The 27,204-nt window shown below is 37.2% G+C and overlaps 2 protein-coding genes across 5 annotated transcripts in view; both read left to right on the top strand.

Moving 5' to 3' along the window:
* TDRD7 (tudor domain containing 7) overlaps nucleotides 1-3,887 on the top strand; it is a 102,445-nt gene extending 98,558 nt beyond the window's left edge. For all 4 annotated transcript variants that reach the window (XM_051995719.1, XM_051995713.1, XM_051995728.1 and 1 more), the window contains one exon: nucleotides 534-3,887. In XM_051995719.1, the coding sequence (XP_051851679.1) occupies nucleotides 534-754 (221 nt within the window). In that variant the 3' untranslated portion in view covers nucleotides 755-3,887. The remainder of the gene's footprint in view (nucleotides 1-533) is intronic.
* Nucleotides 3,888-15,220: 11,333 nt separating this feature from the next.
* Nucleotides 15,221-27,204, top strand: part of TMOD1 (tropomodulin 1) — a 116,656-nt gene continuing 104,672 nt past the window's right edge. The window contains exon 1 of the mRNA XM_051995685.1: nucleotides 15,221-15,552. The gene's annotated coding sequence lies outside the window, so the exon portion shown is untranslated. The remainder of the gene's footprint in view (nucleotides 15,553-27,204) is intronic.

Genomic DNA, 27,204 nt, shown 5'->3' with positions numbered 1-27,204 from the left:
TCTAGTCTAACCCCTCATTTTTGTAGCTGAGGCCCAAAGAGAATGGCTTGCCCAAGATAAGCCTTAACACATACACACACATGCACATACTTGCATTTACTCTAACTAAGGAACATTTCAAGGAGTACTGTATCTTAATTATTTTTGAGGTAAATGGACCTATCCCTTCTCTTTTGAAATTCTCCATTAAAATCATGTTGACCAAAGAGATGTGATCATTATATGTTCTTTATTCCACAGCATTACACTCTGAGGGTTCTTCCGGAATGTAAATTTTTTGAGGACTTAAATTCATTTTTTGTGGGGGGGTTATTTCTGGTGTTTAGTTCTTAATAAGTAATTACTATTCAGAGACATAGAATCATAAAAGTAGTTCAATCCAGATTGGGGGGAAAATTTTTTTTTCCTGTTGCTTGCTTTTTTAGTTTCAGGAATTTTAAATTTGACTGTTCAAACTGCTTTGAATAAAATATAAGTAACATTTGATTATAGATGTCTATTCTTACAGCATATTCTTTGCATTTTTGTACTAGGAGTAAGATGCAGTCAGTGGTCAGAAGAAGCTTCAATAGTGTTTCGAAATCATGTGGAGAAGAAGCCTTTGGTGGCATTGGTACAGGCAGTTGTTGAAAGTACCAATCCTTGGGATCGAAAAATAGTGGCCTACTTGGTGGACACATCACTACCAGATACTGATATATGGATTCATGACTTTATGTCCGAATATCTTGTGGAGCTTTCAAAAATTAATTAATCACTGTTGCTGAAACCTTGACAACTAATTCATATTCTTTAGCAATAATAATAATAAAACAACATGAAGCGGGCTTTAAACACCAAGAGTCCAACTATGCTGCATGGCTCTGAATATCTGCAAGGGATTGAAAAAATATGATGCTTATGGTCTATGAAATATATTTAATAGAAGTTTTGTTTAGCCACGTTGACTTTTCAAAGGACTTACACTTTGTTTATTACTATAGTTTTAGAGTGTTGGGGTGGAAAAATAAAGTGTTGTTTATCAACATCAAAGTTGACTATTTTGAGTTTATTTTTAGGTTTTATGATCTTAAAATATTTGCCTCCCCTTTCTCTAATATCTTCATATCCAATCTCACATTATTATGCTGTACACATAGTACACATGTTCCTTCTGCCAGTACTAAGTATGTATTAAATTACGTGAGCCTTACTAGTCTTATTGTATTACTGTATTAGATAACTTTTTTTTTCTTTCCATAGAATTACCTCTAAAAACGAAAGCCAGTTTCAGTTTCTATGTTTCTGAAGGCAAAATTGAGTATCTGCCTGCCATTTTAGTTTAAGAATTAACATATCATTTATATCATCAGTTAGATAGACCTGGAAGCCCTCAAATTTCTTTATAGGGAGGACAAAAACCATCTTGTCCCTTTTGTTGTTATTTAGGGTGTTAGCAGTTAGTGTAAATATGGTTTAGAAAAGCCTTCTAATTTGAACTTAGGACACTTCATTACCAGAGTTCCTTCTCGGTAAGATAGCAGCATAAATAAAATATAGAAATGGAGATTCATGAATTTTACATGGGACAATCAAAAGTTTGACTATAGAAAAGGGAAAGATCATGTTGGGGAAATAGTGAGAGATGAGGTTGGCTCCTTAGTGAAGGATCACATCACAAAGGTCCTTGGAAATCAAGTAAAAGAATTTAAAAGCAAAAATCCACTGTAGATTCTTAAATAGAAAAACTATAGATTAAAACCTTAAAAAAATTAATTTGGTGGTAGTGTGCAAAGGAAGATTGCAGGGTTAAGAGAATGGAGCCTGGGGAAGCCAGCTCACCTATGTAATCCTGTTAGATGCAATGAGAATGTGGACTAGAGTCATGGCAGTTGATATAAAGAAAAAGATGTCTTAGTGAATGGATTGGCAAGACTTGGTAAAATTTGCATATAGAGGGAGAAGTTAGCCAACAGCATTTATTGAGCCCTAAATAGATGGCAGATACTATTCTAGATAAAAATAGAAAGACAAATCCCTGTCCTTAGGGAGCTTACATTCCAATGGGGAAAACTATTTGTTAATAGTTATGTTCAAGATAAGTTACTCTGTTGGCTAGCCACTGGGGATGGAGGACCAGGAATGGCCTCCTACTCAAGATGGAATTTGACTTGAGACTTGGAAGTAAAACAGGAAAACTGATGTTGAGCTGAGGAGGCTGAGCGAAATTCAAAAGAGGTATACAGACAATATAAAGACTGAGAGACAGGAGGAATGTTATGTTCTACAAATTAGCAGTAGGCCAGTGTAGCCAAGAGAGAATGGAAACTAGTTGGTTTGGATGCAGAATGAGTTTAGTTTTAAACGTGTTATATTCAAGTTAATAGCAAGAAATCCTAGGAGAAATGTTATACAGACCGATGGAAATTCAGAAAGAAGACAAGAGGTCAAGGCTAAAGATAGAGATTTTGAAACTCTCCAAATAAAAAACCACAGTTTAAGCCATGGATGTGGCTTCATAAGTTGGGGAGGAAATTGGAAGCATTTAGGATTCCAGGAAAAAGAAGGTAGTGGACCCACAGATTGCCAAAGAAGCCAGGGTACCTAGAGAAAAGAGTTTCTAGAAGTTGGCAGTTCTTCTGAGTAAGATGGCATGAAAAGTAAGGATTTTTTTTTTTAACTATAAAGATTTCTTGATATAAGAGAACTCCTTTCATTCCTGTGGTTTGGCAACTCTTCTTCAGCTTAATAGAGAGGTGCCTAGAATAAAACTTGTCCAGGATCACACAGAAAGCAATTGAGTACAGATCTTTCCTGCTGCAGAGGCTGACCTTTTATCCACTGTGCCCTGTTCTTCACAGGATAGCAAAAAGATAGGAGTCTAGGAAAAGGAAGCAGTAGGTCCAGATCATGCGTTTTTATGGATTAGACAGTAAAAGGAAGGAGAGAATTGAGATTGTAGATAGGAGAAATACCAAGGTCAAGAGGAACAAGTTTCTATTAGGAAGATGGGAAAATGGAGAGACTTAATGTTTAAAAATAGGTAGTGGATTATGAAGAGGTAGAGATTGAATTACTAAGGAATGGATATTTGAGAAAGCAAGATCCTAGAGAAGGGATGAAGATTTCAGAGTTGGCTTTGGGAAGGAGAAGGGTCTTAATATCACTGAGATTAAAAGTTAAATGTAAGGATGATTGGTTGGAGTGAACGTGATAATCTATAAGGGAGCGGGACTTGGATTTCTTTGCAAAGTAAGTAATGAGATATTAGGAAAAGAAGCTTTAAGAACTAGAAGTTATGAAGTGAAGGCATGAGACCTCACACAAAAAAAAAGGGGTCCATTGGATATTTTGTTGCTATTATAATTTCAGATGGTATAGAATAACCTCTTGGCACAGGGGTTTGAATCTGAGGTCAACATACTTCTAAAGGGCTTGCAGATGACATTTTAAGGGACCCATGAATCTTGGAAAGGGAAGAATTACATCTTTATTTCATCATATTTTGGTTTTTTTGGTAATCATGTACATTTTATTTTGTTCATTTAAAAACATTCTGTTAAAGGGATCCATGACACACAAAAGTTAAACCCCTACTCTAGAGATATCTAGGAATAAATAGGGAAATAAAAATTAACTCCTCAGCCCAAGATTTTTAATTTTTTATGCTAACCTAGCACAGTCTATTGAGATTTTTTTTTGTTCACATTTTATAACATTTAAAATTGTTAATGGCTAAAATTGTGTCTAAGAAAATAGTCTGAATTTATGACTGGTTTTAATTGAATAAAGCACTTTACTGATTTGGGTGGTTGTTTTCTTACAAATTTTGGCAAAAATACATTATTATAATCTGAAAAAGTAAGAGATGTCTCATTGCTAAAAATAAATAAATAATTTTAAAAATGTTTTTGTCGCCTTTGGTAATAAAAATAAACCATTATTGGGATTTCTAATGTTATTGCAAGAAATATCAAGATACATCCTGCCTTTATTCAAATATGTAACCCATCCTCTTAAAATTAAAGCCTACTTACATATTAAGCTACAAGGAATATGGATTCAAGGCTTGGTTTCCTTGTGAAAGTTGTTCCTTCACTGCTCCCTAAATGGTTCCTCTCTAATATCCCATCTTTAAGTTCAGTGGAAATGATGGTTCTCTATGAGTCACATTTTCTCAAGCAAGAAAGGTACACTGCTAGTTGTGGAGTTGAGCAGGAGACAGTAATCTTGTTTCATCTAGAGTCCCCTGTTGGTGATTGACAGCAGCTAAAATTAGAATCTGAGTGTGAGGACTTTCAGGATTCATGGGCAACTCCTTTCAGGCAGACCGTAGACAGGTGGAAAGTGGAAAGAATAACCAGGACAGTGAAAGAACTTAAAACTATGCTACATGAAGATTAGTTTAAGGAACTATAAATGGATGAAGGGAAAACTTTAAAAAGCAGCATATGGCATAAGAGTTTAAGTTTTTTGTTAGTTTTTAAAACCTCAGGTGGAAGCGAGATTTAATTTGTTCTTCACTTGGGTTTGACTCTGTGACACCAATTAGGATTTCTTGGCAAAGATTCTGGCATGGTTTGCCATTTCCTTCTCCAGCTCATTTTACAGATGGTGAAACTGAGGCAAACAGTTAAGTGACTTACCCAAAGACACAATAAGTGTCTGCGGCCACATTTGAACTCAGGAAGAGGAGGCTCCCTGACTCTTAACTGGTATTTTAGCCACTGTATCATCTCACCAACCACTGATTTGTGAATTGTATATCTCAAATTAGTACTGATCCAGAAAATCTGAAAAATATATATTCATGGTCACCAAACCAATAAGACAACCAATGGGGAAAACAGGTGAGCAGGGAAGAATGTACAATAAAAGGAGAAAAGGATGTCAGATTATGGGCTCTAATCTTACAGCACTACTGGCAATCTGGCATTAGGTGTTCTTCTCACTACTCGGTATGAGACTAATTTCTCTTCATTGTGATTTTCCCTTGACTCATTCTCCACATCTCTTTTCTTGTAAGGTTACCCAGATCTGTTCCTTTCAAGTAGAATCTTAAGTTCCCATTAAGGCAGCTTTGCATGAGGCCTTAAGCTAACTTAGGACAGTAAGTAATTATAGTCTCTGACCTTAAGCAAATCAGGTAGGATATAAGTATATTACTAGAAACTCTACAATAAGACCAAGATTGCATTAATTTGGGTCTTTAGACCAGGATCCCATGGTGAAACAAGTGTAATCCTGAGTTGAACAGAGCATATACAATTCTGGCTATATATGGCTCAGCCCTGGAATATTTTGGAGATAAAGAAACCCCTGGTTGCAGCTGGCCACTTGTGTGCATGACTCAGTGTGAGGTGAGCGTGGTACTTTGTCAAGGGAAAAACCCATTTCTTACTGACAGCTGAGCTAGAAAAAGCTAATGACTCAGATCTTTAACCAGTGACTCCCCCTCTGCCACTCTTCTCTCTTTCCAGCAGTAGATTGTATCAAGACTGTATAAATTATATTTTTTGAGGATAGGAGTAAAGGATCAATCAATAGTCCCATTTCCCCAGTTTAACTATCCTGTGGCCATGAGCCTATAGCAACTAAAGCTCTGCATAGGTAAACCTGATCCTGGTTTAGTGGGACAGACTCTTCTATGTGTGTTCCTTCCTGATCTTAGGTGAGTAAGTTGTGATGCTCACATGAGCCCATCTAAACTTGAAGGTTACCTTGTAAGTTCAAAAGGCTCAGTGGTTCTGGTCCAATTGGTTAGCCCTGAATATAGCAAGGAAGCAAATGACTATCAATTAAAAGATGAGCCCAAATCATAACTCAACTTGCCAGAAGACATATACTATGAGGAAAAAATGAAATGTAAAATTCCTGCTCAAATATTTCATAAAATGCTTCATATTTTGATGAGGCTCAACCTTGCAGCAGAGTATAATAATAGTCCTGATACAGATGATGTAGACACCAGATGATGGTAGGAACCAAAAGTTGGGGTGTGAAAAATTCACAATGGCCTTTCTTTTTGGCAAAAGGTAGATTTATTTAGGGAAGAGATTATGGACAAAATGAAGGGATATAATAGACACCAGAAATGGTAAATATGAAATAGTGTGAGATAGCCTATGAAAAGCAAGTTTCTCAGTGGAACTCAGTTACCCAGGAGAAATACCCCATGAGATAACTCCTGAAAGGGACTTGACAAAAAGAGTTAATTTGCTATAAGGGATTAAGAAGCATAGTGGAATTAAGAGAGATACGTGGCATGGGGGAAAGGTCAGAAAAAGACAACACAGGACAGAGTGCCATGGTGGGCTCACCCAAAGAAGGGCAGAGGCCATGGGATGGCCCATAAGTAGATTTTATAGGGAAATGAAACCTCAGGGACATGACTGGGATTTCTGACAGGGCATGGCAAGGTGAGACTGCTTGACACTCCTATAAGGGTGGGTCTCAGGGGTTTTAATATAATTTGGATTTCAGACTGGATGACGTCCTCAGAAAGTGGGACCATGGAGTTAAAGTGATCTCTATCAGTGCCTTCACCCTTTTTGCCTCAGAGATCAATTTTTTAGTTTCTCTGTGTCCAATATGTCATTCAGGCCCTCATAAGTCCTACCACTTTTGTGTTTATATTAGTGTTTTTTGTTCCTCTTATTAGTATTCCTTTTTTCCTCTTAGTGTTCCTTTCCTCTTCCTTTTTTTCCTTCCTTTTTACCCACCCAAGATATCCTGGGATTTACTAGTTAGATTTCTCTCTTAAGGACCAGGCTTTAAATAAAAACCAATCTGATTATAATTGGTCACTAATAGGTCCTAGGCCAAGCCCCATTTGGTCATCATTTGGGTCCTGATTGACTCAAATTGAATGTAGGTGGCAGTCATTTCTGTTTTCGCTACAAACTCTGAGGGTCTTTCCCTCCTCATTCACTTGTTTATTGGATTTTTTTTAAACTGCTCCCTAGCCTTAATCACTGAATGAGTGTGGTGAAAATCAAAGGGAAACCAGTTGAAGACTTTAACTTAACAAAGGTCAAGGCCTCCCATTTCATCCAGGGCCATCTCCAATCCTCTCTCTCTTTTTTTTTTTTAATGATTTTTTTTATATACAAAACATATGCATGGATAATTTTTCAGCATTGACCCTTGCAAAAACTTGTTTTAACTTTTCCCCTCCTTCCCTCTACCCTCTCCTCTAGATAGCAGGTAGTCCCATATATGTTAAATATGTTAAATACAATATACGTATAATATTTATACAGTTACCTTATTGCACAAGAAGATCATTTCCAGTCCTCTTAATCTAGATCTTGCCACTGGCTCTGGAGGGGAAAGTGAGGCAGGTGATCTTTCATAGCCCTCCCTCACTTAAATCCAATTAATTTGCATGTCATGGTATCACCTCCCTGATGTCATGGTCCTCTTCAAGAACAAAGGACAAACAAGTGTTTTGGATTAAGTATTTTTCATGTTAGAAATACCTGTCCCATATTTTATGTATTTTGAATATTGTATACTCTTCTACTTCTTCCTTTTGAGAAGACCAAAACCTAAGTTTCAAGACAATCATCCTCAGTGATGAGGTCCTGAAAAGTGTGTTGGACAGATAGAAACTAAAGAATTGATCTCTGAGGCAAGAAAGGAGAAGGCACTGATAGAGATCACTTTAGCTCCATGGTCCCACTTTCTGGGGAAGTCATCCAGTCTGAAATCCAAGTTATGTTAAACCCCTGAGACCCACCGTAGAGTCTCAAGCAGTCTCACTTTACCATGCCCTGTCAGAAATCCCAGTTATGTCCCTGAGGTTACACTTTCCCTATAAAATCCACTTATGGATCACCCCATAGCCTCTGCCCTTCTTAGGGTGAGCCCACCATGGCACTCTGTCCTGCGGTGTCTTTCCCCTTATCTTTCCCCCATGCCACATGGTACCTCTCCTAATTCCACTATGCTTCCCAACCTCTTACAGCAAACTAACTCTTTTAGGGTGTTAAGTCCCTTTCAGAAGTTAGCCTATCAACTAAGGATAAGCCCCAACTTCAAGGGGTGTTTCCTTTCTCCTGGTAATTGTGAGTTCCACTGAAGAATTTCTTTCATATGCTCTCCCCGACTCTATTTCATATTTCCCATTCCCGGTGTCTTGTATCCTTTCGTCTTGTCTGCAAACCTATTCTTCTAAATAAATCTACTTTTTGCAAAGAGAATGGCCCTTATGAATTCTTCACATGACCAAACCCCAACATTTGATACCTACCATCATCTGGTGTCTTCATCACCCACATCATCAGAATTCTAGAAGGGGAATGTAATCAAATACTGTGAGAAAAGGAAGCCTAACCCTGTTTCTGTGAGGGCTAAACCTTACTAGTTCACTATAGAGAGTGATGAATAAAGGATATCATTATCTATAAAGCAGCCTACTTTGGAATCTGCGATACAGCAAAAGGTTTGCTCCCAAATCTCAAGAACACTCATATTGAGATAAATTGGATGATGGTTCAAACTGACTGCTGTATCAGGTGTGGACTCCTATCCCTTTGATACAGTAAGGCAGCAAATGATGATTCAGTCTGGGCACAAAGGAACTGATATGTACCCTGGGGCAACTGACTGCTGGAGGAAGATTGCTAAAGGTGAGAGCAGAAAGCTTTCTTTAAGGCGCATGGTCCAGTGTTCTTAAAGGCACGACATGGGTAAAGTTGTCACGTTTGTTCAATAGGATGAGCTGAAGAGAGTAATTTAACTAAATCCTAACTAATAATGGGACCTGTGAATGAACACTTATGTTGAACACTTAACCATACTTAGAATTTTGGTCCATTCACTTTCAAGAAATTCTAGTTGTACTCCGAGGTAACGCTTCACATTTCTTAGATTGGCTAAAATGATAGGAAAAGATAATGATAAATGTTAGAGGGGATGTGGGAAAACTGATGCATTGTTGGTGCAATTGTGAAATGATTCAACCATTCTGGAGAGCTATATGAAACTATGCCCAAAGAGCTATCAAGCTGTGTATGTCCTTTGGTCCAGCAATGTCTCTACTGGGTCTGTATCCCAAAGAAGTCATAAAATAGGAAGATGGACCTCCACATACAAAAAGTTGGTAGCAGTCCTCTTTGTAGTGGCAAAGAACTGAGAACTGAGTGGATACCCAACAGTTGGGAAATGGTTGAATAAATTATCTGAAGGTAATAGAATATCATTGTTCCATAAGAAATGATGAGAGCCTGAATTCAGAAAAGCTTGGAAAGACTCACATGAACTGATGCTAGGTGAAGTGAGCAGAACTAAGGGAACATTGTACACAACAATGAGAAGATGATGTTATGATCAACTGTGATGAATTGGACTCTTTTCAACAATGAGGTAATTCAAGATAATTCCAATAGACTTATGAAAGAAAGAGCTATCCATAATCAGAGAGAGAGAACTATGGGGAGTGAGTGTTAAGCAAAGCATATTTTCACCTTTTTTGTTGTTGTTTGTTTGCTTGGGTTTTTTCCTTCTCATTTTTTTTTCCTTTTCATCCAATATTTCTTAAGCAGCATGGTGGATATGGCACTATGTTTAGAAGAAAATAAAATATTATTAAAAAAAAAAAAAAAGAAAACCTGTTGTCTTTATGCAGATCAGATCATGTTTGTAGAGAAGCCAGGAAAAGCTCTTAGAAAAAGGGACTCATTTATTGTGATCCATTATTCATACAATAAAACTGAGTCAGTATATTGATTCTATTGGGTTTTGGGAAAATAAGAGATGCTATGGATCCTAGGAGGCAGATCAACTTAGACCATCTAGTTTAAATGTTCTCTTATAGGACCATAAATTTGTGTTTAAGTATTAATTTAAAAAGAAATCCATGTCTCCCATTTGTACTTACAGTATATTTGTACTTAAGCACTAATTTTCACAGATACTATTTGGCAGTTATGATAATCTGTGTTGAGCATTCTACTATAAAATAACAAATACACACAAAAAAAACTCTAAGAAAAAAATTAAATCTTTATCAAGTTCTTATTCTAAGCCAGGGATTGTGCCAAATGCTGTTTGTACAAATATAAACATAAATCCTGTCCCTCCCTTAAAGAACTTATTTTCTAATAGAGATTGACAACTCATAAAAGGAAATGCAGTAAGGAGGTGGGAAACAACTTGGAAATGGTGGCCAGTGGTTCCCAGGAAAGACAAAAGGCAAAAACTCACCAATCAAAACTCAGAGTCTATCGGGAGAAGAGAGTCCAAGGTTCAGATGTAATAGGGATGACAGTGACAGGTGATGGCCTTATAATCATAGAGACCTGGTTTTAGGCAAGATGTCAAAAATTCACCTATCAGATAAGAGAGTGGGATAACTACTACAGGGATCTCTTGGTCCCACTAAGGCTTTATTATTTCTTAAACAAGAATGATTGCACCCCTCTGGTTTCAATTTTGTTTCCTGACACAAGTAAAAACAGTCACTGTGACATTTAGCCCACTAAAATTCCAGTTGTACTAACTGCAGGTTTACAAGGTTACATACATACATCTAAGTGTTTAACAGAAAGGACAGAAGGTTAGGAACTCACAGTATTTTCAAGGTGGATTTTCAAAGAGGAATGGAGCCAAAGAAAAGAATGAAATGGAGGGATCCTCAGCAAAGAAACACAATCCACTTGGGATGTAATCTTCCACAACTGGAAACTTTCACAGATTTAGAACTATCACCCTCTAGTTAACTGTGATCATCTATCTATTCAGAGACAGGAGGAGAAACAGGATCCTTTGTTGGTCTGAAAGGATTGTCAGAAGAGGCATTAATAAGCAAGCTCTTACTGACATTATGAAGCCCTGTAGTCCAAGTACCTTGGGAAAGAAAAGGAAGAGAGAGGAGGAGGAGAAGGAGGAGGAAGAGGAGAGACACAGAGACAGTGACAGACAAGGGGAGGGGAAGGAAAGAAAGACAGAAAGTGAGGAGAGGGAGAATGGGAGGGAGGGAGGGAGAGAGAAAAAGGGAAGAAGAGAGAGGGAGAGAAAGACAGAGACAAAGGGGAGAGAGAAAACAGAGAGAGGGAGGAAGAGAGACAGAAATAGAGGGAGAGGAGAGGGAGAGAGGGAGGGGAGGAGAGAAGAAGAAAGGGGAGGAGAGGGGGAGAGGGGAAATAGAGAGAAAAAGGAGAGAGGGAGGGAGGGAGGGACAGAAAGAGAGAAATAGAATATCAGTTGGCTACTGTGAGTGCTGTGGCTCAGAAAAGTGTTAAAATCTGGAATGCTCAGATGGCATTCTAATTTTCAGGTATGTCCGACTTTTATGACCCCATTTAGGGTTTTTTGGCAGTTACTGGAGTGGTTTGACATTTCCTTTTCCAGCTCATTTTACAGATGAGGAAATTGAGGCAAACAGGATTAAGTGACTTGTCTAGTGTCTAAAATTAGATTTGAACTCATATATAAGAGATTAGAGATATAGCCATTCTAATGCAAAATTTGTATTGGTTGTAGTACAGCTTCATCTTAAAGCCTCAACTCAGAAGTTTGTGGATTTGAAAATGAGACTAATATAATCAAAAGGTAAATTCCAAAATATATTATTTAAAATGTTATATAAATTTTATTTTCTCACAGCCTTCATAAATTAAAGATTCAAATCACTTTCTTACTCTTATGTGATCTCATTCTTGAATTAATATAGAAATTTACATCATCCCTTGGCCACTAATGGTGCAATATCAGAAACAGATACAATTTTATTAGTAGAACTGACATTAAGGGGGAAAAAGCATCTACATTTGCTTTGCTGTTGTACTCTAAGGACCACTGGACCTTTCCATCTAACTTGTAATTGAAACCTTCCTTACTTATTGTCTTCTATTAGAAGGTGAACTCTTTAAAAGCAATGACTGTCTTGCTTTTCTGTTTGCATCCCTAGTGTTTTTTGCATAATAAGCATTTAATGTGTTTTGCACTCCCCCAAAAAATTTCCTCTCAAATCCTCTCCCAAATTTCCCTGTTACTGTCTAAGGTATCATCACCCTTTATTTATCCCGTGTTACAATATTGGTGTCATTCTCAACTTCTCACTCATTGCAACACATCCAATCCATTGCTAGAAGTTGTCATTTACCTTCACAAAATCTCTTAAATATGGCCCCTTCTCTTTATTCATATAGCTGCAATTCTATATACACTTTAGGCCTTTAGTACTTCTCTCCTGGACTATTGCAAGAGTCTACTGGTTGATGTCCCTGCCTTAAGTCTCTGCCCACTCCAATCCATCCTCTACTCAGCTGCCAAGGTGACTTTTCTAATGTATAGATCTGACCATGTTATTCTGTTCACCAATGAGCTTGAATAACTACCCTATTCCCCTAACTTGACTTTTAAAGTTCTTCATAACCCACCCCCTTCCTGTGTTTCCAGGCTTCTTACATTTTTCTCCCTTCCATGCACACTATAATTCAGCTACATAAGCCTACTTGCAGTTCTTAAAATAGGATGTTTCCATCTCTCATCTCTGTGCCTTTATGTGGGCTGTCCCCCATATTTGGAATGCTCTGTGCCATTTTACTTCTGCTTCTCACTATCTTAGAGATGGAATCAAGAGTATATGGAGAGAGGCTGGTCTTGGCAAAAAAAAAAAAAAAAGGGCTACTTTATTGTCAGAGACTGGAGAAATGAAGAGGATAAAGTTCAGATTAAGATATGTATAGAAAAGGGAGCTCTTGTCTAAAGGCTTCAATCTTCCCAGTAAAGTAAGAGAGGCCTTCAGCTAAGAGAGAATGAAGAAAAGTGTAAGAGGAGAAGAAACGTTCAGAAAAGCTTTCATGAGAAGGAATAAAAAGTATCAATTAAAGAGGCATAAAAGGATTGTCTTGCTGTAGTAAGGTCTCATTTAAAGTGTAACTTAAATTTTTAATGCACCCAGTCATTATTTATAATAATGTACATGACTGAATATCAGAATATCAAAAGAAAAAAATTGGGGAAAATATAAAATACTTGGAGGAATAAAAAAAAGTATTCCTTAAAGGCTTACCATGTAAGATAGCAAGCAAGACAGACAGAAAAAGGAATTTATATTCTGATGGGGGAAAATACCTCAAAAGGAAGCTGATATGGAGATGGTGTTGGAGTACTGAGTCATCATGATTTGGAAATGGCGGAGAAGTATTGGAGATACCTGTTTGGGTCAAAATAAGTCTAAATCCAAATCTGGCATTTCAGAATTATGGTGGGAAAGACTTCTGGAGGATATTCCCCAGTGTATATAAAGCATGATATAGAAGTGATCTGGAAAATAACTTAAGTGAAGAAATACTCTTAGTTTTTTAAAGAGACTATTGAAAATAAAAGTGTACTTATTGACTGAGATCTGGGACTAAAGAACTTTGTGAACTTGGTTGTGTCACTTGGTCTCTATTTGTAAAATTAAAACACTGGATCTTGAAGGTCCCTTCCATTTCAGTACGAACACTTCGCTCTATGTATGATATGTCCTATATGAGGTAGGACATACACAGAGCTCACTTACAGTTCTTGGGGTGCATTAGAGACTATTGTCGTACTCCCCAAATCATATAAAATTAGAACATAGACATTACCTTCCCTAGTAATTTATTCCAATCTCTTTTTTTTTTCTTTTTAAAAGGAGGACTGGTAGGGAGGGGGAGTAGGAAATTTTGGTCCACAAAGGAAAAACGACAAACACACACAGATATCTAGTTAGTTGTAAAGCCAGGATTGCAACTGAGATCCTCTAGGAGCACTTCCCGTGTTCCTTCCTTGTTTTTAATTGTTGTTCAATTGATCATTCTTATCCAACTCTACATGATTCCATGGACATTGTCCAAAAGGTTTTCTTGGCAAAGATGTTGTAGTGGTTTGCCATACCCTTCTCCAGTGTATCCATATCCACATATGGGGAACTGAGGCAAATAGCTCATCAGCTAGAATCCTAGCATTGGATAGAGCCAGGGCCTTTCCCAATTTGGAGATCATCTAATATTCCAATGTCTTTGCTATATTTGTAAAGAAACTGTGTCCTAAAAAAATAGGAAATTGAGTGGATGCTCATCAATTGGGGAATAACTGAATAAGTTATGGAATAGAATATTATTATTCTATGAGAAATGATGAACAAGTTGATTTCAGAATAGCCTGGAAACTTACATGAACTGATACTGAATGACATGAGCAGAACCAAGAAAACATTGTACACAGTAACAAGATTATATGATGATCAATTGATAGACTTGCTTTTTTCAACAATGAGATGATTTAAGGCAATTCCCATAGACTTGTGTTGGAAAGTGACATCTGCATCGAGAGAGAGAACTATGGAAACTGAGTATAGATCAAAGCACAGAATTTTCACCTTTGTTATTGTTTGCTTTTTTATTTCCTTGTGGTTTTTTCCCCTTTTGATTTGATTTTTCTTGCACAACATGAAGTCTGGAAATATATTTAACCTATATCGCATTGCTGCTGTCTTGGGGAGGAGGGAGAAAGGGGAGAGGGAGAAGAGAAGGGGGGGGTGAAAAAATTAGAACACAAGGTTTTGCAAAGATAAATGTTGAAAACGGTCTTTGCATATATCGAAAAAGTAAAATGCTATTTAAAAAGAAAAAGAAACTATGGCCCAGAGAATCTGGTGACTGAGCAGAAATCTGGATCTGAAATCAAGAAGACCCAAGTTCAGATCAGTTTTCAGATATTTCAAATGAGATAATACTAGTAAAACGCTATATAAATGTTAGTTATTATAAGCTATTATATCAAAAGTGACTTGCCGAGGGCCACACATTTACTTAGGGACAGATGTTATATTAGAATCCATGTTTCCCAAGTTCTAGAGTCAGTCTCTTTTCCCTACCAAAACTTACTGCCTCTCTTCTCTCAAACCCTGTCCTTCAAATCAGGTTAGCTGTTCGGTCGATTTCTGGTGTTGATTTCATGGGCTCGGGTATCCCTCCCCAGGGCGGGCTACTCAGAAACATCTTATCTGCAGTTTTATAATCTTCAAACATTCGGGAAAACTGGCATACATGCATACATATACGTACATACGTACGGCCACTATAGGTAGAAGAGAAATGCATTACACATTCAAATGCATTTTAGCTATCCTAAATTCGGGGTTAGGTCCAAGGAGTTGGACCTATTCCCCCTTTCCCCTATACTCCTCCTTTCGGAGACAGGCAAGAGGGTGGAGGGAGGAGAGGGAGGAGGAGGCTGCTAGCTTTAGAGGGCGGGACAACGATCCAGTAGTAGTAGCAGCCGTGGCTCCGTGCAGTGGGTTTGCAGCTGAAATCTGTAGACCACCCTTCCTCCGCCCCCCACCCTCTAGTTCCTCCCCTTTCCTCTCCCTCTACTACCTTCAGCGGAACAACGGGAGGTTGCCCTGGCCAAGTAAGGGGCTCTTTAGGACCCGACGGCGGCAGCAGCTGCAGCAGCACCGGTAGCGGCACCAGCAGCAGCCGCAACTCCCTAAACGTCTCTCCCGCACACGTTCACTCTCGGCTGCGTCTCCGCCGCCTGGGAAAGCGATCCCCAGCCAGCAGCCACCCAGCCTGTCCGCCGGCTCCTCGGGTAAGACGTTTCCCCCTTCTCCCCTTCTCTGCAGCCCTTTCTCCCCTGGGGTTCCCCCTAGAGCTCCTGGGACGCTGGGGGTACAAGGGTTCCCGGTTGCAGCGCGGGAGCCCCGGCCATATCTGGTCAAAATATTCAGCTGTCACCAACTGGGACTGAGCTGCTCCTCTCTATAAATAGCCGACAGTGCCTCCTCCTCCAGCTTCTGCCGCCCGGGGCTGACAGAAGGAAGGAGATGGAGACGGGGAAGCCGGTCTGGGTGACGACCCCGCAGATGGAAGTAGACCGCTGCCTACACTTAGAGGGCGGTGCGCGCCAGCCTCTACCTTCCCCACCCGCCCGCCTGAAGTTCACCCACTCCCGCCTATAGCTCCTTCATGTAGCCTTCCCCCTACCTTCTTCCCCTCTCTCTCTTCACCACCTAATCTCTCCATCTAGCATCCTCCTGAAATTCATGGACTCTTCTCTCCAATTCCCCCCTCCCCCCGACAATTCCCCCTCCTCCCCACAGCATCTTTCCTTCTCCCGAAGCCCACGGGATCCTTTCTCCAAGTTTCTCCATTTAGCCTATCCTGCGGTACCCCGCTTCTTTTCACGTAGCCTCTCCCCGTCTTAAGCACCCCACTCTTTAAAGTCCACGAACTCGGGAAAACTCTGTTTGGAGTCGGGCGCCCGCACAAGTGTTAGAAGTACCAGATGCGGGTTTAGTCAATCTTGTCTCGTAATCCCGAGTAGTCTCTATTCTCGAGTTGTGGAGGAGGTAGTTGAGGAGGAGAATTTGGTAAATACCTAATTTAAAGAGAGTCTATATCTGCGTCTATATCACGCAATGATAAGGGTCTGAGCAAGGCGGCGGAGGTTGGGTAAGGGGGGAAGGAAAAAAAGAGAAGGGAAGTAGAGATTGAGGACCCAGCGTCATCTCAGTATGGATCAGACATCAAAAGTTTCAAAAATATAGACGGATAAAGAAAGAGGTTTAAGCGCACAGGGAGAATGAATCAGGAAGTCTGCTAACGGTCCACGAAAAATTTAAGCGGCTGAACCCAGTCTGCAGTAGCCCCTTAGGGTCCCAAGTTATCTGTCTTCCTCAAACCTCCTGTCACTCGTCCTCTTCGATTCTTTCCAAAAAAATCTAAGAGGGCTCCCAGAGCTTGCTTCTCTTCCTTAGGAAAAACCAATGACAACTGTTTCTAATTCTATTGTCTCTTTTCTGAGTCAGCTGAGTGGGGGTGAATAAAAAATAAGCACCTGCCTATTGTCTTCATGAATCTCATCCCACGCCCAAACTCTCTACTTAGCCTGGGACTTTCCACAATTTTTCTTTTAATACTGTTCTATTTAATCAAATTCATAGGATCATAGCTCCTAGAGCTTGAAAGGATATTTGGGGATATTCAAACTTCTTTTATTAGGGAGGAAACTGAGACCCGCGGAGATTGAATTGTCCAAGATTACTCAGTTAATAATCAGAGATCTTTTTTAGATTTCAGTATTTGATTTGTGCAATAATAGATTATGGAACAGCTGCTGGTAGACCTTATTACTGGAAAAAGCATTTCCTTGACAGGAAGATGAACTTGAGATTGACAAGTAGAATATTTAAGTTTTTTATATATAAACAATAATTAATTACTATATATAACTCTTGAGAGATGAAAATTCAGATCATGAGGAGATGAATTTTGATTTTTGTTTATTAAAAGAAATATGAAAGATGAGGTTCATTGAAAAGGAGTTATTTTTGGATTCAAATAACTTGAAAATTTTAATATTTTTTATGTTTCTGTCTACACTTTCATTACAGTGTCAATTTCCTGTATACATTTGCTCTTTTGACCAGTTTAGTGTTTGCTTATTACAATGTGAAATCCAAAATACATATTTCTGCTACTTGTAGCATCCAAACCTATCATAAAATACTAGATTAAAATTCTGGGGAGATGAAGATTGATGGAATATGATCTAGAATTATAAAGATGAATGTGAGTTGTTCATCAAATACAGGAATGCTACAAATATAAAGGGCCATTTGTTGAAAGTAATTTTAGGACAAATCTAAAGAAGCATTGTAATAAAATATACAGTGGGTACATCATGCAATATTTAGGATTTGCATGACTTTGTAGATGCAAGATCAATGAATATTTGGTGAATGGAATTGTACAATTTTAGGATTTGTAACTATTTTTCCAAAGTTAATGTCATGAAAGCCAACCTCATCCTCACAAAAAAAAAAAAAAAAACCCTTTTGTTCAAAGTATGACAAACTGGAACAGTTATAATGAAAACAAATAAGAAAGTGAGAGATGGGAGAAAGATTGGGAATAAGAGAAGCAGAGAAGCTGGTGTTTGGTTTTTAAATAATTTGAGTTTAAAGCAGTAGTTCATACAATACATACATTGCCTATAGAAATGTACACAGGCAATTGGAAATATGAGACTGGAGCTAGTGTGAAAGGGCTGTTCAGAGATATAGATTAGGAAGTCATCTGCAGAGAAGTGATAGCTGAAGGCTGGAGAGTGAATGAGAGCTTTAAAGCAATGAGCATAAAGAGGAGAAAACACAGACAACTTAAACTCACAATCCCATTGTTAGCCTTTTTTTGTGAAGGCCACATCCTTATTAAACTTCTATTTTTAATTAATTTTACTTTATATATTCTGTTTTTTTGTCTGAATGTTTTAATAATTGTCAATAATATTCTGGTAATAGGAAGAGGCTCAGAACCTAATCCTATGCTCTAGTAGCATTCAACAGGACCTCTATGCTCTGTTGATTCAGGAAAATCATTCACAATTCACAAAATTATTTTATCCCCTTTTCAAACCCATTTTTCTCTTCCTTGTTTTCTGCCTTTTGTATTTTCCACTGCAATTTATCTAATTTATCTTGCCTCTTCAGGATTATAATATTTATATGCATATGTCACTTCATAAATATTTGTTGAATTTTTTTAATAAAGTACACTGGATATGGACCATTTGAGTACCTCATCTTCGGCCATTCAGCTGCATAAGATCTGGCAGAAATGTGGGAAGAATTGGGCTAAGCATCATATGGGCTCATATCTGCAACCTGTTCTGGCACTGGCCCACTGGGTCTAGTTCAAGGGATAAACTTGGGAGTGTCAATCCTGCTAATGCCACAGTTCAAGAACCCTCACCTAGTTCTTTACCCTAATTGTCCACCAGTAGATTTTGGTTAGTTCTTAGTAAAGGAATTTATTCAAATGGCATAATGATAAAGGTCTACAAAGTCTTTACCCCTAAATCTGCCCTAATACTCACAAATATAACAGTCTGTGGGCTGAGGGTGGGGGAAGTAGAGTGGGGAGGGGAGGATTAGAAGAATGAAGAAGAGAAGGAGAGAGATGGAAACAAACTTAAAGTATAGTGATAGTGAAGTACATATTAAGAAAACAAAAGTGACCAAAACAGTTCCAGAACTATACAATCTTGATATCTTTTCTTGCTCTTGATAGCTTTTCTTGCTTTTCTTCATCAGCACAGGCATTTCTGATTGATTAGTCTGTTCCTCAGCTCAGCTGGGCTATCTCCTTGCAGGACATGATGTATCAGCTGAATAAATTAGCTTAGCTTAATCAAACAGGTAGATGTATCGCTGCTGGGTCATCTAAGCTAAGCATCATAAGTAAAGATAGGGTCCCTCATTGAGGGATCAAAGAAAAGTTTCTGCCAATACAATACTAGGTTAAAGCTTGTTGCCATGACTGATAAGAGCAACAGGACTTAGCCTAGTATTAACAGAAGCTTATCATTCTCAGAACTCCAATTCTGAGGTTTATTACCTCCAGGTAGATGGGAGAAGAGAACTCCTGTTTGACATATCTTCCTGTTTGAAAGCTATCCTCCCTCAATGAGGGATTCCCATTGTTATTTATGATATTTATGATACCCTCTCCAGGTTCCTGCTAGATCTCACGTAGATGTATGTATGTACATGTATGTAAATAAATGGCTGAGGATGAAGGTATTGAAATGGTCCATACCTAGTCTAAGTCATCCCACTAGCCTCTTCATATATAATTGAGATATTCAGACCTCAGCTTAGCCTTTCTAAGATTTGGAATGTTTTGTTTGCTTATGAATGATTTTGTGATGTAGATTTTTAAACCATCCCTTCTGACTTTGAGCTAAATCTCAATGAGAAAGAAAATTTTATATACATACACATAAATGTCAATATGTATTGAAGATGAGTATGTGGGTGGGTAGGTGGAAAGGACTTCTCTCTGTTCAAAAGGTCTCTGGAATTTGAGTTAATGGGGACATAGAAGTAAGCATACTTTCAAATATACCAAAAATTTTATTAATAAACTAGAGGAGACCTTTATCTATGCTAATCGTTCTGTGGTTAAATAGAACTTCTTCCACAGGAAAATGATTTAAAGTGTTAACTTCTAGTTTGATCAACTTTTTTTGTAAATGATCAGTATTTCTCAACTAGAAACAAATTGTTTCTGGAGACTGCTTGAAGAGTAAAGGCATCAGAGAAAAAAGGAATTATAGTCTTGAGAGCTTCCTTACTAGATTGTAAAGGCTAGCCCAAGGGTTGACAATCTGTAGCATTTATGTACTACTAATCATTTTTACATATTAAATAATAAGGCTTAAAACATTACTTCCCAAGGAATTAAAAAAAAAGAACTTGAAAATATAAGATTTTAGAGAATTAAAAAAAAATGAGGGCATAATGGTGAATAACAAGTTGTGGAATTACAATGGACAAGCTATATAGATATGACAGTAGGAGAAGTAGAAGGCTGGTGGAAAGCCCTCTCCTACTACTTTCCAGCATTTTTTTGATTCTCTTTGAGAAACCCAAGACTTAGAAGTATTCTCCTAGAGTGTGCCTAGAGTGGTAAGAAGGTTATTCTTACCATTTCCCTTGGATCATCTCAAGATGACATGCTAGAGGCAACTATGTGGCAGCCATGGCTAGAGTGTTGGACTTGAAGTCAGGAAGACCTAAGTTCAAGTCTGGCCTCAAATATTTACTACCTTTTTGATCCTGGACAAGTCACTTAACCCGCTGTCTGCCTCAGTTTCCTGATGTGTAAAATGGGAATAATAATAGCATCTACATTACAGGGTAATAAGGATCAAATAAGACAGTAATTGTAAAGCTCTTTGTACAGTGCCTGGTACAGAGTAAGAACTTTGTATATAATAGCTATTAGCTGTGATTACTACTTTATTTATAAAGAGAGGAGGTGGTAGATTTGGGAATAGAAACCCATTCTGCCTCTATATTCTTGTTTTTTTTTCTTGCTGTCTAAAATTGTCTTTTATTGTTATTTGCCTGTCTTATCAATGTGTGTATTTTCTTCTATCTAGATTACAAACTGTTTGAGGATATCTTCTTACATATTTTTGTGACTTTCACAGTACTATGCACATTAGCTGAAATCCAATAAGTACTTTTTATGTTCCTCATGCCATTAAATCCTTTATTTTCTGAAGGAAATTAAAAAAAAAAAAACTTTTCTTCTAAAAAAATTACCAAATAAAATAACAAATTATAAATCTTGAATTAGTCCTCATCTTCTCATTGATGTCTTTTCCACACATAGGATCATAGATTTAGATCTAGAAGAAATTTTTAAAATGTCCAACTACTCTCATTTATTTATTTATTTATTTACAAAGCATATGCATGGGTAATTTTTCCAACATTGACCCTTGCAAAATCTTTTGTTCCAAATTTTCCCTGCCTTCCCCCCTCCCCTAGCTGGCAGGTACATATGTTAAAATACATGTATATATATACATATTTATGCAGTTATCTTGCTAAACAAGAAAAATCAGCTCAAGAAGGAAGGAAAAGAGAAACTGAGAAAGAAAACAAAATGCAAACAAATAACAACAAAGAGTGAGAATGCTATATTGTGTTCCACACACTGTTCTCATGGTTCTCTTTCTGGGTATAGATGGCTCTCTTCATCACTGAATAAGTGGAACTGGTTTGAGTCCTCTCATTGTTGAAGAGAGCCACGTCCATCAGAATCGATAGTTGTATAGTCTTGTTGTTGCCATGTATAATGATCTCCTAGTTCTGCTCATTTTACTTAGCATTAGTTCATGTAGGTCTCTCTGAAATCATCCTGCTGGTCATTTCTTACAGAATAATAATATTCCATAATATTTATATATCGTAATTTATCCAGCCATTCTTCACCTGATGGGCATCCACTAGTTTCCAGTTTCTTGCCACTACAAAAAGGGCTGCCACAAATATTTTTACACATGTGGGTCTCTTTCCCTCCTTTAAGATCTCTTTGGGATACAAGCCCAGTATTAACACTGTTGGAATAAAGGTTAGGCACAGTTTGATAACTTTTTGAGCATCAATTACTCTAATTTTGTAGATAAATTGAGACAGAAATAAAATAACCTCTTTAGAAGTAGGATTTAAACTCATTTTCTAGAGGCTACTAGATAGCAAGGTAAATAGAAGACTGGACCTGGAGTTAGGAAGATCTGAGTTCAATTATTTTCTAATTATGTGACCTTAGGCAAGTCATTAAACCCCTGTCTGCCTCAGTTTCCTTGGTTATAAAATGGGGAGAATAATAGCTCCTGCCATCCAGAGTTTTGTGAAGATGAAATTTGGTAATATTTGTAAGATACTTAACACAACACCTGGAACATAGACTCCAGAAACACATGGTTCCCTCTTGGCTCTTATACATTTTAATAGATGTGAGTTGTTTAATAAATGCTTGGTTCTTTCCTTCTTTCCTTTGCTCTAAGCCCTAAGCTTTTTCCATGACACTAAGTTGCCTCACCAAGAAACTTAGAGTTCTAGGTAAGGAAGTGAACATGAACAGTCAAGAGTAAAGCAAGACATTTCTCCAATTATCTCCTTGATCCCAATTTTTTCATACAATCCCTATTTTATATTTCCCCCTTGAATTCACTCAGTCATATCATTGTGACTGTAGTTTCTGTTTTTGCATTGATTATATCATCTCTCTAGGTCATAGGACTATGATTCTCAACCTTTGGGGAGATAAAAATATATCATGATGGGCTCATCATGAGAGGATTGGCCATAAGAAGATCAATTATTTTAGCAACAGTAACTAAAAACTTCATAGATGGGTTATGATCAGCAGAAGTAGAGAAAATATTCACACCAATTAAATTATAGATCTTTCAAAGAAGACACATAACATGATGTGGTTATACTACAATGAACTCTTGTAGGTTCAAAATCTGTCATCCTACAATGACTGATTGACTAATCTACATTTTTTACCTTACCTAAATATGCTCTATTGTATGGCATTTTCTTTTTCCAAGTAAAACAAATTAACGTTTTCATTTCAAAGGGGAGGGGGAGGAAGGGGAGGGAGGAATGAATCTTTTGTGACACTTCTTGCAATAATTGAAAATGCCCTAGGGAATCTATAAAATAAGCATAGGCGTATAAGAGTGTGGTTGCCACATTACAACAATGAGAATGTTCATTCTCCCCCTGGCCTTTAATCTACTCTCTTCAATTTATGTGACCAATTATTAAACCAGTTCCTACTCTGATATATGTGATCTTGAATTTATTTAGTACTGGAAAGATTATTATGTGTGACCATGGGATAGGATCACTGCTGGAAAGGGAGGAAGAGATATAGTAAGTAGATGCTGTTAAGAAAAGTGAAATTGATTCAGCAAGGCAAGAACCCATGCCTAAAAATTTGAGAGGTATCCTGGGGAAGAGAATATTAAATGAAACCTGAGATTTTCTTAGCTATATTATAAATTCCTTGAAAGTAGGGATAATATCCCCAATAATTTCTTATACATAATAGTCAACTATTTGGTATTGGTATCTGTGTATACATACCCATATATGCACATATGTAGGCATATATATACATGGATAGATGCACATATATAGATATTGAATAAAAATTTATTGAATGTATCAAGATTGGAGAAATTCTGTAATTTCTATGTTTAATTTGAGGCAATAGAAGACTAAAGGAAAATTCCATATGACAGAAAGGTGGATATCCCAAGCAAATAGTATTCAAAATTGTGGTTGGACTAACAGGTTTTTTTCAGGGATGTTTTTCTCATTTGGTTCCTTTATCACTCCAGGTATTCTTCAGAATTGGCTTTGGTTTGAGAGAACAGCTTGAGGAAATTGTGTTCTTTTATTCCAATGACCCTGGATACTGAATTTGAAATTTTTTCTATAGTTTACCGTAACACTACAATATTTTATGGATTTGGCATTTAAGGGTATTTACTGCTAAAAGTGAATACATGTAAGTTATTATGCAAATTGATGCAAACCTGAAGTAACCATCCTAGCTTCCTAGAGAATAACCTAGATATCTTACTGATGAAAATGAATGTGATTTTTTAGACAGAATGTGGAAGGAGAAGAGTTAGGACAGGTGCCCAGTGACAGTGGGAGGGATGAGGGGAGGATGCCATTAAAAGAAGCTGAGTAATCAGAGTGATAGAAATAGAGCCAAGAGGGAACCATGTGTTTCTGGAGTCTAATCTGGGAAGGGATTTGAGGAGAAGGATTGATTGTCCCAATCTCTAAGAAAGCAGGCTAGGAAGTAGATTTGAAGACTTTGCTTTGAGGAGTGGCAGGAGTGAATTTCAAAGTTGAGAGATAGTTAAAAGAAGACCTGATTGATATTAATTACAAAACTCTGAATTGTATGGAAAATAAATACCTATAAACTGACTAATTAGACTATAAATAAGCTTTCAGAGATTCAGGATCAGATACTATATTTTTCTCCACCCCCCACTCCTTACTGTTTTTCTCTATGATTTTGAAAATATTCCTCACAGGACATAATAATGCAGTGCATAAAATATGCTCATAATAAATATTTGATAACCATTTAAATTTATTTTTTTCAATATGCCACAATTCTTAAATAACATAGTTCACATTTTTCTTTACATTTATGGTTACAAAAGAATTTTTACATATCATTGAACACCTCACAATTGGATGCAGTAGGTAATGCAAGTATTATCCCCATTTTGTAGATAAAGAAAATCAGGCTGAAAAAGATTAAGTAAATTTCCCAGGATTATACAGTGGGAACTAGGACTCAACTCAAGTTTCTGATAAATCCATTGTCCTCCATATCACATCTTAATGCCTCTCAGTTGTTAGCACAGAGTACCCTAAAAAACTTAATGTGACCTAAGCTCTAATAGCTAATTACCTAACTGTTGAATTAATGAGTAATAATGATCAATTAAATAAATGCTTATTAATCAACAATCAGTCAAAAGTTAATTGAAGCTTAGAATTGACTAAGACTTTGGGAGTATCTTTTAATAACTAATTAAAGCTTAGGACTTCACTAAAAATTTGAGACCCTCTGTCCATTCCTTTTGATGATTCAGTAGCCATTATGTTGATGATAACATAAGCTAAGTATAGAAAAAGTTGGTGAAATTTTTGCGTGTGTTGACATACTTTTTCTGATCTAATTGTATAGTTATTTTAGTTCTTGCTCTATTCTGATAAAAATCTGAATTCTGGATACGTAAAAAAGTTGGCTTTTGAGGTTTACTATGAAGTCTTTTCTTCTGGGAGATAAGTTCTATTTTGTACTCAGATTTAAAAAATGCTAAAGACAACCTCTCCATTTTCTTTCTTTTTTTGTTACTTTCTGTTTGTTTAGCTGGTCAAGCAAAAAAAAAAAAAAAAAAAACCCTACAGTTTGGGATGGGCTTGTTTGTTTTTTGTTTGTTTGTTTGTTTGTTTTTAGTTTTTACTTTTTTGTTGTTGTTTTGTTTGTTTTTCATTAATATTAGTAACCTTTCCAAAAATTCTTCTGTGGATTTTTAGTTGTTTTTCCTTTTGTATTTTTTTTTTTGATTGGGAAGAAGTTTTAGTATCTGTGCAAATCATTGACTAAATACTCCCCTCCATTTTCTCAATCTAGAAGTGACTATTCATTTCTTTTATAAATATATAAACATTACCTGTTAATGTTGATTTGATCCATCTGAGGGCAGCTTTGCTTTTCATATATAATCTTAAAGATTCGAACCTCTTACTGCTTGGATAGCCAAGAAGAAATGGATCAAAATCAGGAATATTTGCTTTTTAGATGACTCTTGTAAAGCTGGTGACATTTTAAGCAGCCATTGATTATTGAGTTGCCTCCTTCCCTTGGCGGAAAGATGAATTCTCTGACCCCTCCCTTTCTCTCTAAAAATACTCCCCTTTATCTGAAGCTTACATTTCTTCCTAGGGTGTGCCAATTTTGCCAAAGTTGATTCAGATGTTCAGTAAAAAATGCTGATTATTTGAATCAACTTGAATATCGTATTTCATAATAACATGTAATGGGATTGGACTGACGTCTCCTTCTTTCTCTCCTTTGCTGTATCTTCTCTCAGATCATTCCTTCTAACTGTAAGTGTTCCTCAGGGTTCTAAGCTGGGCCATCTTTTCTTCTCCCTGTATACTATTTCAGCTGGCGATTTCATCAGCTTTCATGGATTATTATCATCTCTATACTGATGATTTTCAAATCTACCTTTTTTCCCCAGTCTCTCTATTGATCTCTAATCTTGCAGCTCCAGTGTCTTAAATTTCACTATTGAATTAACGAGTTTCTTAAATTTCACTCCCTAATATACATTCTTCCATTCTGTGACACTGGCCTCCTGGCTATTCTACAAGCAAGAGATCCCATCTCTCAACTCTTGGCATTCTTTCTGGCTGTCCCCCATGCTTTGAATGCTCTCCCTCTTCCACTCCAATTACTGACTTCTCTGGCGTCCTTTAATTCCCAATTAATATCCCACCTTCTACTGGAAGCCTTCCTCAATACCTCTTAATTCCAGTGTTTTCCTTTTTTTATTTTAATTAATCCCTATTTCTGATTTGGGCTGTATATGGCTTGCTTTGTATAGATTTGTTAATATATTGTCTCCATTGTTAGATTATAAGCTCCTTGAGGGTAAAGGTTGTCTTTTGCCTCTTTTTGTATCCCCAGTGTTTAGCCTAGTGCCTGACACATAGTAAGTACTTAATAAATGTTTATTGAATTCAGTTGAAATTGCTAGGCAGTGTAAGAATTATTATTTCTATATTTAAATGAGGAAACCATTTTTAGGGTAAATTAAATGATTTGCTCATACTTCATCTTCCAATTCTATCTTTTTAATTAAAATTTTTATTTTCAAAACATATACATAATTTTCAACATTTACCTTTGCAAAGCCTTATGTTAAATGTTTTCCTTCCCTTCCCTTTACCCCTTCCCCTAGATGGTAAGTAATCTTATACATATTAAACATGTATAATTCTCCTATAGATATTTCCACAATTATGATAACACACAAGAAAAATCAGATTAAAAAGGAAAAAATGAGAAAGAAAACAAAATGCAAGCAAACAATAAAAAAGGTGAAAATATCATGTTGTGAGCCAGACTCAGTCCCCACAGTCCTCTCTCTGGGTGCAGATAGCTCTCTCCATCACAAGACTATTGGAACTGGCCTGAAGCATCTTGCTCCAACTCTGTCTTTTCAACTGGCCAGTCCTGATGCTTGGAATGTTAACCTTCTTTTCCTCTCCTCCTATCTTCTATCACATCAGACCTTACCTCAAATCCCAGTTTTTGCAGAACA

This window comes from Antechinus flavipes, chromosome 1 (assembly GCF_016432865.1).
Source record: "Antechinus flavipes isolate AdamAnt ecotype Samford, QLD, Australia chromosome 1, AdamAnt_v2, whole genome shotgun sequence".
NCBI lineage: Eukaryota > Metazoa > Chordata > Mammalia > Dasyuromorphia > Dasyuridae > Antechinus > Antechinus flavipes.
The sequence above is the reverse complement of the archived record's forward strand: the minus strand, read 5'-3'. Positions and strand labels throughout refer to the sequence as shown.